This window comes from Anolis carolinensis, unplaced genomic scaffold (genome assembly GCF_035594765.1).
Source record: "Anolis carolinensis isolate JA03-04 unplaced genomic scaffold, rAnoCar3.1.pri scaffold_10, whole genome shotgun sequence".
Classification (NCBI taxonomy): domain Eukaryota; kingdom Metazoa; phylum Chordata; class Lepidosauria; order Squamata; family Dactyloidae; genus Anolis; species Anolis carolinensis.
In genome coordinates, this window is record NW_026943821.1 from 19,230,824 (window position 1) to 19,241,385 (window position 10,562).

General features: G+C 42.0%; 1 protein-coding gene and 1 long non-coding RNA gene across 2 annotated transcripts; one reads left to right on the forward strand and one right to left on the reverse strand.

Annotated features, from left to right (window-relative positions):
- The first annotated feature begins 760 nt into the window (after positions 1-760).
- Positions 761-6,453, forward strand: mrps15 (mitochondrial ribosomal protein S15). Its single transcript, XM_016997856.2, has 8 exons — positions 761-942; positions 2,449-2,511; positions 3,266-3,341; positions 3,690-3,738; positions 4,133-4,217; positions 4,689-4,747; positions 5,520-5,711; positions 6,258-6,453. The coding sequence occupies exons 1-8, from the start codon at positions 798-800 to the stop codon at positions 6,375-6,377; spliced, it is 789 nt and encodes a 262-aa protein (XP_016853345.1). The 5' UTR covers positions 761-797; the 3' UTR covers positions 6,378-6,453.
- On the reverse strand, positions 4,517-10,551 carry LOC134293728 (uncharacterized). The gene is made up of 2 exons (XR_010000692.1): positions 10,491-10,551; positions 4,517-7,949 (listed from the first exon to the last, which is right to left on the reverse strand). It is a non-coding gene; the product is annotated as an uncharacterized LOC134293728 (long non-coding RNA).
- Positions 10,552-10,562: the final 11 nt, after the last annotated feature.

Genomic DNA, 10,562 nt, shown 5'->3' on the forward strand with positions numbered 1-10,562 from the left:
ACAACATAGAATATATAATAATTATAGTAATGATAAGGGACAATGGGTTTACATTGTAGAACGAATGCAAAACCAGTGTGATTGATTTCAGTGTCTATTTCCAAGAATTTCAAGATAAGGTCAACTCAGAAACATTTAAAAAAATTAAAATATAACACACACAAAAATAAAAATACATGCTTGAAAATAAACAGAGCAATGGCATATTAAGCAGTATTTAATTTAGTATTTAAGAGCTATAATAAACCCATGTGCATCGGAATGACTAATAAAGTTTATGGATAAACTGGGTTGCTGTATGTTTTCCGGGCTGCATGGATATGTTCCAGAAGCATTCTCTCCTGACGTTTCACCCACGACTATAGCCGTCATCTTCAAAGGTTATGAGGTCTGTTGGAAATGAGGCAACAAGGTTTATATATCTTTGGGATGTCCAGGGTGGAAGAAAGAATTCCTGTCTGCCAGAGGCAAGTGTGAATGTTGCAACTGATCACCTTGATTAGCACTGAATGGCCTTGCAAGCCTGGCTGCTTCCTGCCTGGGGGAATCCTTTGTTGGGAGGTGTTAGCTGGCCCTGACTGTTTCTTGCCTTGAATTCCCTACGTCCTGGGAAGCAGCGTTTTGGTTCCCTCCCCAAGACCACGCCCCTAAATGTGCGAAAACCAATCAGAGGCTTCCCGAGGAGGCCCACCCCCCGACGCGGTCTAGGAAAGACAAACTAGAGGCCCCGCGTGCTGTCAATCATTCCCAGAAGGGCGGAGTGAGGCCTCTTTTTGGCCGTTGCTACTGATTACGGAATGACGTTACCGTTTGACGTTCCAATATGGCGGCGCCCTGGTTTTGAAGAGAAATACGGCAGCGAGATGTGGCTACGAGGCGCTCAGGCCTTGTTGGGGGCCGCTCTGAGAGTCCCCTGTGCCTTAAATGTGACGCTTTCTCAGAGTAAGGAAGAGGGAATGCGACAGGAGACTGGGATTTGTAGTTTAACAAGATCTTAGCCTTCTTGGCCAAAGGGGGTTGGGGCCTCAGCACAGTCCAAATCCCAGGATCCCATAGCCTTGAGCCATGGCGGTTAATGCGATAAAGGCCTTGGAAGGAACTGCAATTCCTATTATGCTGCTATGTAATGTATGTGTTGTTTTTATGATTGGAAACCGCCCTGAGTCCCATCCGGGAGATATTATTATTATTATTATTATTATTATTATTATTATTATTATTATTAATACTAGGATTCCACAGCAGTTAAAGTGGAACCAAATTGCATCCCTTCCACCCGAAGGCTGTGTCCACACTGCAGAAGTAGAGCAGTTTGATCCTACTTTAAACAGCAATTGGATCCTTTCCGTGGAATCCTGGGGTTTGTCGTCTTGTGAGATATTTACACTTCACTGTCAGAAAGCTATGGAGTCACAATGAACTACAAATCCCAGAATTCCATCAGAACTTGCGGCTGAGGAGAGATCTGAAAAGAACCATGAACGCATTGTAAGTATTACAGTAGAGTCTCACTTATCCAACACTCGCTTATCCAACGTTCTGGATTATCCAACGCACTTTTGTAGTCAATGTTTTCAATACATTGTGATATTTTAGTGCTAAATTCGTAAATACAGTAATTACTACATAGCATTGCTGCGTATTGAACTACTTTTTCTGTCAAATTTGTTGTATAACATGATGTTTTGGTGCTTAATTTGTAAAATCATAGTCTAATTTGATGTGTAATAGACTTTTCCTTAATCCCTCCTTATTATCCAACATATTCGCTTATCCAACATTCTGCCGGCCCGTTTATGTTGGATAAGTGAGACTCTACTGTATATGCATTTATTATATCCGTCTATTATCTGATTACAAGGAGGAGCCTCTGATGGCCTAGGGGATAAAAGCCTTGTGACTTGAAGGTTGGGTTGCTGACCTGAAGGCTGCCAGGTTCGAATCCCACCCGGGGAGAGCGTGGATGAGCTCCCTCTATCAGCTCCAGCTCCATGCGGGGACATGAGAGAAGCCTCCCAGAAGGATGGTAAAACATCCGGGCATCCCCTGGCCAACGTCCTTGCAGACAGCCAATTCTCTCACTCCAGAAGCAACTCCGGTTGCTCCGGACATGAAAAAAAAAATCTGATTACAAGCCATGAACTTCCAAATTTAGCTGTGTCAAGTCTCTTTGAAGAGAGAAGAAGTCGGGATATAAATAACAACAACAGCAACATACACTTCATGGTTTCAGAAATGTTTTCTCCCAGAATTTCCAAAGGAAGAGGGAAGGTGCCTTTTTTGGGCTGCCTCTATTAGAATCCCCTTTCCTTCAGGTATTTTACACCTGAAACCCTGAAACTCAGTAAAAGGACATTAAAACACTGAAAGTATCGAAACTGGCATTGAACTGAAAGTATCCCAGTGTTTCTGTGCATATTTTAAATGCCAGGCTTATTTTCTTTCCAGGCAAGACTCCTCTCCTCCAAGCAGCCAGGGCTTATGCTCGTCCCGTCCGGAGGAAGAAGCCAGGTGAGTGGGCCAAGCCATTCTCTCCTGGCCTTTACTGTGTCTTTCAGTTTGTCAGGTGAAAAGGGCCATCGAAAATGCAGAGTTTTCTTGAGGAATCTCTTATTATTGCTCTCCCACTTTGATACAGGAGAATAATTGGATAGAAGGGTAGAATCTCTAGTCTTCTACCCAAAATATGGCATCACAGTTTCACCAAGTTTGATTTCAATATTTATTTTTAGGTTTCAAATGGTGTTGTATTTGTTTTATTGTGAGCTGCTTTGAGTCTCTTTTTTAAAGAGGGAATGTGGGGTGCAAATAAAGAATAATAATAACACTATGTGCCATGTATATGAGCAAAAACAAGTGACAGTCCTCACTGGAGACTCTGAGAAACCTTAGCCTCACATGCCATGAAAAGTCACTGTATTATACTTATTTTATTATTATGTACTTTCTTGAAATACTTACACTATGTAACACAATTTTGTTCCTGGGTTATAAGTGTCATGGACATGTTTAACTTGATGTCCACAAGGATTGTGATCAAGCCAGACATTCTGTATCTTTGCATTTCATTTTTTCTGCCTTTGTCCTTGTTGAAATTCATTTTGTTAGTTTTGGCCCAGCTCTCTAATCTGAAAGTAGAACAACTACTTTCAAAGTAAGTACTACACAATCAAACAGGAATAACACTTTCAGACTAGGAACATTAAAGTTCTGGCACAATAGCTGTCCTATTTTAAACCCTCTCTTTGGTATTTTTTGTCTACAGAAATCACTAGCCATTTGGATGACTTGCCTCCTACAATGTTGCAGTGGAAATACACCAATGTCCCAGCTGTGAACCAGTAAGGATTGCCAGCAAAAGGGGTCGGGCTGTGCATTTAAACATCAAAGCTGGTGATGCCCTTTGTACCGCTTTGCCAGGTTCTGCAGTAAGAAGGAAAAAGGCCATCCTCCTGTCTCTCAAGATACATTTAAAGCCTTATTTTATTGTCTGGCATCTTCAAACTATCCCATTTTTAAAAAATCCATATGTTTTCGATCTTCAATATAAATATTATGGGGGCAAATAATATTCTCAGGACTAGATTTAATTCCTTTAATCATAGCCTCTCTCAAGACTGTTCTTGAAAAGCTAAGTTCGTCAAGGGCTAGATGAGCAATTCAAGGGTCTGTCCTGTGCTTTATTTCAGGGTGGACGATGTTGTGAGAAGGCTGCTGTCTTTGGAAATGGCAAGCCAGGTCAGTTCACTCTTATCCTCATTCAGGATCATTCCTTTTCCTTTCCTCCTGTGCTTCATTTCTTAGTCCTAGTCTTAAAAAGCCTTAGAGAATACAATTTCTGCCTTTGCTATAGGAAAGTTGTTGACTCCATATGGTCTTGTTACAGAAGGGGACCATACAACCTACAATCATGTGGCGGCCTTCTGTGGGTCTTTTATGGCCCATGGCCAGGCTTTTGCCAAGCTCTGTAACCACTCTGGAAATGGTAGGTGTCACATAATGTAACACCCCAGATAACTGTTGATATCGCAAAGCCATAAATTCTAACAAACATTTTTTAAAGGGCTTAAATGAAATATGTAAATTACAGAAGTATAGTTGCATTAATTCTGCCTTTTCCTTGGACACACAGAAAGAAAAACTGAAAATAAAGAAAGAGCAGCTGGCAGACAAAGTCCGGAAAGCTCCAAATGACAAAGGCTCTTTTGAGGTTCAAAGTAAGCAAATAGGGTTTTGTTTTTTTGTTTGTTGTTTTTTTGGGGGGGGGCACAAAGGAAACCTGAAAGGTTGCTGATGAAATGGAAAATGTAAACTTTTAGTTGGTTTTAAAACTGTCTTGTCAAACAGTTTATTGTTCTTTTAGTGCAATTAAAATATTTTCATGCTTCAAATTATTTTGTAGTTGTTGTTTGCTGTTAAGTCAACCACTGACTTGTGGTGACCCTCTGAGTGAGAGACCTCCATTATGGCTTCCTTGAGATCCCATGATGCTGCATAATAATAACAATAATAATAATAATAATAACAACAATAATAATAATAGCTTTATTTATATTTTGCCCCATCTTCCCAAGGGGAATAGGATATGTTCTAGTCAATAAATACAAATTATTAAAACTGGGATAGGAAAATATCCCAGTTTCATCTTGTGGAAATAGCCTTTGCTTAGTGGTTTTCTTTTGTTCCAGTTGCATATTTGACGGCCAAGATCCGCACACTACAGGAACATCTGCATATGCACCCCAAGGTAACTTTCTCTAGAACAGGTTACATATCTTGCATCCTATTGCAGGAAGCATTATAAAATTACTCCAAAGTCAGCAAAATGTTACGAGAAGATGGCAATGAAGCCCATGGGTGATGATAAGCAGGTTGCTAGTATTTCATGCTGAAACTGGCTGGCTAGTAGGGTTCGAGACTGAAATGACATTTTGCACAATATCGGTTGGCATGGAAGTTGCTTAATTTTTTAGGTGACTTTAAGTCTTGTGATTTGCTGTAACAGGGTATGTTTCACATTCTCACATAAGGTGATGAAAGCATTTCCTTCTCACAGTTGTTTTTATTGACTTTTACTTTGTAATGAACTTTATGGATGAAAATACAGAGTTGCTTGCACTGTAATTTTGTAGTAAGTGAATCCAATTAATTTTAGTCATTAGATTTATAACCGGGCAATGGAATCAGTGAAGAGCCTTTAAAAGTGGGCTGCAGTACAGGGGGAAAGTGAACTAAATGAAGTCATTAATCCCTTCAAGATCCTCAGGACCTGGACAAATCCAAAGACCAAACCAGTCTCAAAAAGTTACCACAAACCTCAAAATTCACGTTTCTCAAATATATCCAAACTGGACAAAGTAAAAACCATAAGCGGTTCCAGGTAGCTATGAATATGCTAGTGTGGCCTATATGGAAGAGGGCAGCCAAAAGAGGAAAACAGCAAACTTACACCTCATGTAGTTTCCCACCTCTCGCATTGCATTTTTGCACAGTCGGTAGAACTGCATTTTCCCCTCCAGGACAAGTTCAACCGCCGCCACATGATGATGGCCATTGACCGCCGGAGGAAGCTGCTGAAGTACCTGCGCCGTAGCCGCTACGATGCCTTTGAGAAGACTTGCCAGCAGCTGGGCATCGAGTACACGCCCCCTCCGGCTTTCTGTCGCCGGATCACGCGGCGCTGGGTGGCCAAAAAGGCCCTGTGCCTCAAGGTGGGACTATTGAGACTTTTTGTCCCCAAACCCCTAGTATCTGTATTCCAATCAGACACTAGAGATGAGGAGATTTAAATCAATAGCTTTAATTTGCAGAGCAAAGTCATCAGGTGACAGGAAAAAATGTGCTTTTATACAACTCCTCTCTTGTTTTGACTCACAGACTGGCAGAGTAAATTTTCTTTTTCAAGTCCTCCAATCCCTCTTCCCTCCTGTCTCAGTCTTTCCTTTTCCAACTTCCTTAAAACTTCATTCTTATACTATCTTATTCTCTTTAAGACCCTTGAAGCCCAGATAGGTGTGGCTTAAAATGCAGCTCAGATAGAAAGGAGAACTTTTGTTAGGATAGGAAATGTTCGTGCTGGAGGCCACCAAGTGAGTCTCAGAATATATTGGGGTCACAATCCTGGACTTAGAAAGTGAAACGGATGCAAATGAAGGGAACCAGCTCCATAGGGAATCATTGGAGACCAGGCAAATGCCCTTGCCTAGGTACTGATGGATCCCTGACTGCCTTCTCTATGTCTTCTCTTGATCTTTTAGGTTTTCCAAGAGGCGCAGAAGCTAAAAGCCGAGGGGAAGCTGAAACCGAGGCAAAGGGCCCCACGGAGAACCAAGTCAAAGAAAAAGAAGGTGCAACAGACCAAAGGGACCCCAGTATAGATGAAAGCCTTCCTGTGTCAGAGGGGCTCATATTGAGCAACCTAGAAAGGAACATGCCAATAAATTGTTTAATATACATGCCTTCACTCTGCCATTTCTGTACATGCGTTTTCTTCCTGCCTTAGATACAGTTAACAAACCATGATCAGTGGAATTATGGTTTAGCTCTTGTAATGTCTTCCAGACAGAGGACTTGGAAGTGCAGAGCGGGGAAGTGTCTCTCATTACATGTTTAAATTGTTATCTCAAATATCATGTATGCCTGTATCATCCAGGACTGCCTGGAGTTGGTGGGAAACCACCCTTGCAAATCAGCTTGCCCAAAAAAAGAAAATAGGATACTGATCCATAGTTGTTTAAAGAGGGATTAAAAAAAAAAAGCAGTCCCACCACTTAATGCAAATTGAAAACTTCCCTCCCTCAGTGATATATTAATAATAGCTACAGTTAATATTGTAGTTGATACTGTAACTTCTTGCCTAACATCTGTTGGTTGTTTATCCTGCAACACTTAAGGTCACTAAGGCCAGACTCGTGTCACATGAGAACTTCCTGTTTTAAGTAGGGCAAAGATGGCAGATTTTGGGCAGGAGAGGATAATGTTTGGGCCACTTCCCATGATATCATCCATTCCCCAGTTGATTCACCAGATAGAGTTGTCTCCACAGCTCCTTGGTCTTCCCTGGTAAGAAATGGGGAGCCTGGGGTGTCCATCAGGTGCCCCCGTGAAGGTGTTCTGCCTCCCCCTTGGAGAGGATGTAGAGCAAGGTGGTCATTTTGTAGGTATCTTGCCTTCCCAGATGGAGGGAAGATAGTGAGCGAAAGAGAATCCTCACTTGTTATCCCCAGTCACTGGTCAGTGATAACAGCAAGGCAGCAAGGCTACAAGCCTCTGAGGCAAGGAGTTTGGCCAGGAACATCCCTGGCCAAGTGACCCACAGCACAGTTTCCCCAGCTTTGTGCTTTGAAGGCCTTCTGGAGAAGCTCAGGCCCCATTTTCTGGTATGATTCATGATTGAGATCCCATCGCTTTCAGTTTGATGATGATGATAACAATAATACAATTTATTTGTTACCCGCCTCTCCTAACAACAAAGCCAAAAACATATCAACATAAAATACATACAATAAAATGCATATATCAAAACACACCATTATAAAATACATGCACTAGAAGGTACTGAGCTCTGGGGAAAGAAAATTCCTAATATCCCTGATCTCCAAATACTGAGATTCCATAGATGGTTGCCATTGCATTTAAACTGGAATCATGACACTATAACTGTGGTTCAAAATAGCCCCAGCACCCGCTGCAATGCCCACTTCCTGCATTGCTCAAACCCTGTGGCATCATCCATCGGATACCACAAGTAACTGTAGCATCAAGTTCACAGCTAAAAAGCCTCCAGAGTCCTCTTTGCAAAGGCATTGCAACTGCAGTTCAGGCCTGTCTTCCCTGAGACCATGTCGAAGCCCGTGGTTTGCCAGCCGCTGAGCACCGTCTCCCCTGTGACCCAGTCCTCCGAAGGCAGCTGGACCTTTGGGAGATACGATTGCTGTTCAGACTGCCCCCTGTGTAAGTAGACATACCCCATGGGGAGTAAATGTACTGGTGGAAGACTAGCACCATTAAAAGGCTATTGTGGTCAATTGCTACTAGTCCTAATAAGTTGCTTTGAGACCCATTTGGGAGAAGAACCGGCTAGAAATCAAATCAATCCTACCCAAAGGTGACATTTTGAGCTAACATCCATGTATGGTCCTGTGTACGCGTTTTCCCCTTACAGGCTGTTTGGGGTTTTGCTGCCCAGCCATCCTGAGCTGTTATGTGTCACACAAATACGGAGAGCATTGTTGCCTTGGGCTGGTGCCCGGGGGCATGACAGCACTGCGGACCCAAATGCGACACTCCTATGGTATTCCGGTAAGAAGATCTTGCTTCATTGGTTTCCAGGTGGGGGGTGGGGAGGTATCTAATCTTTTCGCGCATCTATGGGATGAGCAGCTAAGATTCCGATGGCAAGAAACATTGCCAGGATGCGAACCGATTTTTAGTAACATCATTAAACTTCCATTTGGGGGGGGGGGGGATTAATAAATAATCACAGATTTGGTGAGCTTTGACCTTGGGTTTTGGAGTTGTAGTTCACCTACATCCAGAGAGCACTGTGGACTCAAGCAATGATGGATCTGGACCAAACTTGGCACGAATATTAAATATGTGTAAATTTGAACACTGGTGGAGTTTGGGAAAAATAGACCTTGAAGAGAAGGACAGGCGGAGAGATCTTCAGCCTTCTCAGCCAAAGGGGTTCCTAACGCCATCAGAAATACATGTAAAGTTTTATGGGACTGGATATGTCTGCTCAGGCCACATGGATTCAAGTGCAAGGACTCACTCCTTTTTTGCCTTGCATTTTTGCACATGCCTGCCTTCCCTGTAATTTCTTAATATCCCCACCATTTAGTCATGATGCTCACTATGTATTTTATGAATGTTATTTTATTATTATTGTTTTAATTATATATGCTGTGTCCGTATTGTTTTATCTGTTGATCGGGCTTGGTCCCCATGTGAACCACTCCGAGTCCCCTTGGGGAGATGGAAGCGGGTTATAAATAAAGTTATTATTATTATTATTATTATTATTATTATTATTATTACTTCTGGTCTGCTTTGCCCCCTTTAGGGTACTGTTTGCCGGGATGCTCTCTCCATGTGTCTCTGCGGATGGTGTGAGTTGTGCCGTATGTCGAGGGAAGTGCACACTCGTTCCCGGTCTTAGGAAAACAGATTAACAAGTTACAGAGGTGTATGAATGTATTGTATATATGTAATGGGTTGTGTGGGGTTTTTCCCCCCTTTCCTTTCTAGTCATGTTTACACCCCAACCCCATCCCTGAATCCCAATTCTTTTTATCGTACCAGTATGTACATTAAAAATTCATTAAAATAAGTAAAAAAAAAAAACAAGCAATAGAGGTGAGTCTTGAATGAAATGGTTCAGGTTGCATTTCTGCAACAAAATACCAACAAACCATAGTAATTTTAAAAGACCATTCTCTGACCCTCCCCTCCTGATTTAATACTATAACAACAACTATTAAGGTTACATCGGAATGCGCCTAAATGTATATTTATATGTGTATTTATGAATGTTTTAATGTACAGTGTTCTCTCACTACTTCGCGGTTCATTTTTCGCGGATTCGCTGTTTCACGGTTTTTCAATAACCACTAAAAGACTATTATAAATCATAAAAAATTACAATTTACAGCCTAAGGAAGGGAAGAAAGAGAAGCCAAAGGGAGAGAAAAGGAGCCCAAGTGGCAACGGAAGGAGAAGGAGGCAATTTATCGACACACGATTGGTTGATAAAGACTTAAAATAGTCTATAACTACTAAAATAATGTACAAATATTAAAATAAATATAGTGTCCCTACTTGGCGGATTTTCACTTATTGCAGGTGTTCCTGGAACCTAACCCCAGTGATAAGTGAGGAAACACTAATCTAATTTTAAATTGAATTGGAATGTTACTGTGATTGTTTATATATGTGTTTTATATTGTAAGCCACCCTGAGTCCCCTTATTGGGTGAGAAGGGCGGGGTAGAAATACTGTAATAAATAAAATAAATAAATAAATTTCTTACCAAATGCGTTTTTTGTAAGCGGCTAAGGGAGGAAAGGGCCTGAGGCTGTTATGAATGGTGGGAGTTTAAGTCCAAAACATCTGGAGGGAAGGCCCAAGTTTGCCCAGGCCTGATTTACAGTGTCGTAATCTGCCCCGGTAGCGAAGTGTGTTAAAGCACTGAGCTGCTGAACTTGCAGACTGAAAAGTCGCAGGTTCAAATCCCGGGAGCGGAGTGAGCGCCCGCTGTTAGCTCCAGCTTCTGCCAACCTAGCAGTTCGAAAACGTGCCAATGTGAGTAGATCAATAGGTACCGCTAAGGCGGGAAGGTAACGGCGTTCCATGCAGTCATGCCGGCCACATGACTTTGGAGGTGTCTACGGACAACGCCGGCTCTTCGGCTTAGAAATGGAGATGAGCACCAACCCCCAGAGTCGGACACAACTGGACTTAACGTCAGGGGAAACCTTTACCTTTACCTTTAATCTGCTGAGAGGTCTATGAAGACAGCGCCTGTCATCTGCTGTCTTTCAAAACATGAGATGACAATA

Bases quoted from the DNA above. Each gene is read 5' to 3' on its own strand.
- mrps15 (XM_016997856.2), top strand. From the start codon at position 798: ATGACGTTACCGTTTGACGTTCCAATATGGCGGCGCCCTGGTTTTGAA. The intron at 3,342-3,689 runs GTAAGGATTGCC...GCTTTATTTCAG, and splicing joins AATGTCCCAGCTGTGAACCA to GGTGGACGATGTTGTGAGAA. The intron at 3,739-4,132 runs GTCAGTTCACTC...TTGGACACACAG, and splicing joins CTTTGGAAATGGCAAGCCAG to AAAGAAAAACTGAAAATAAA.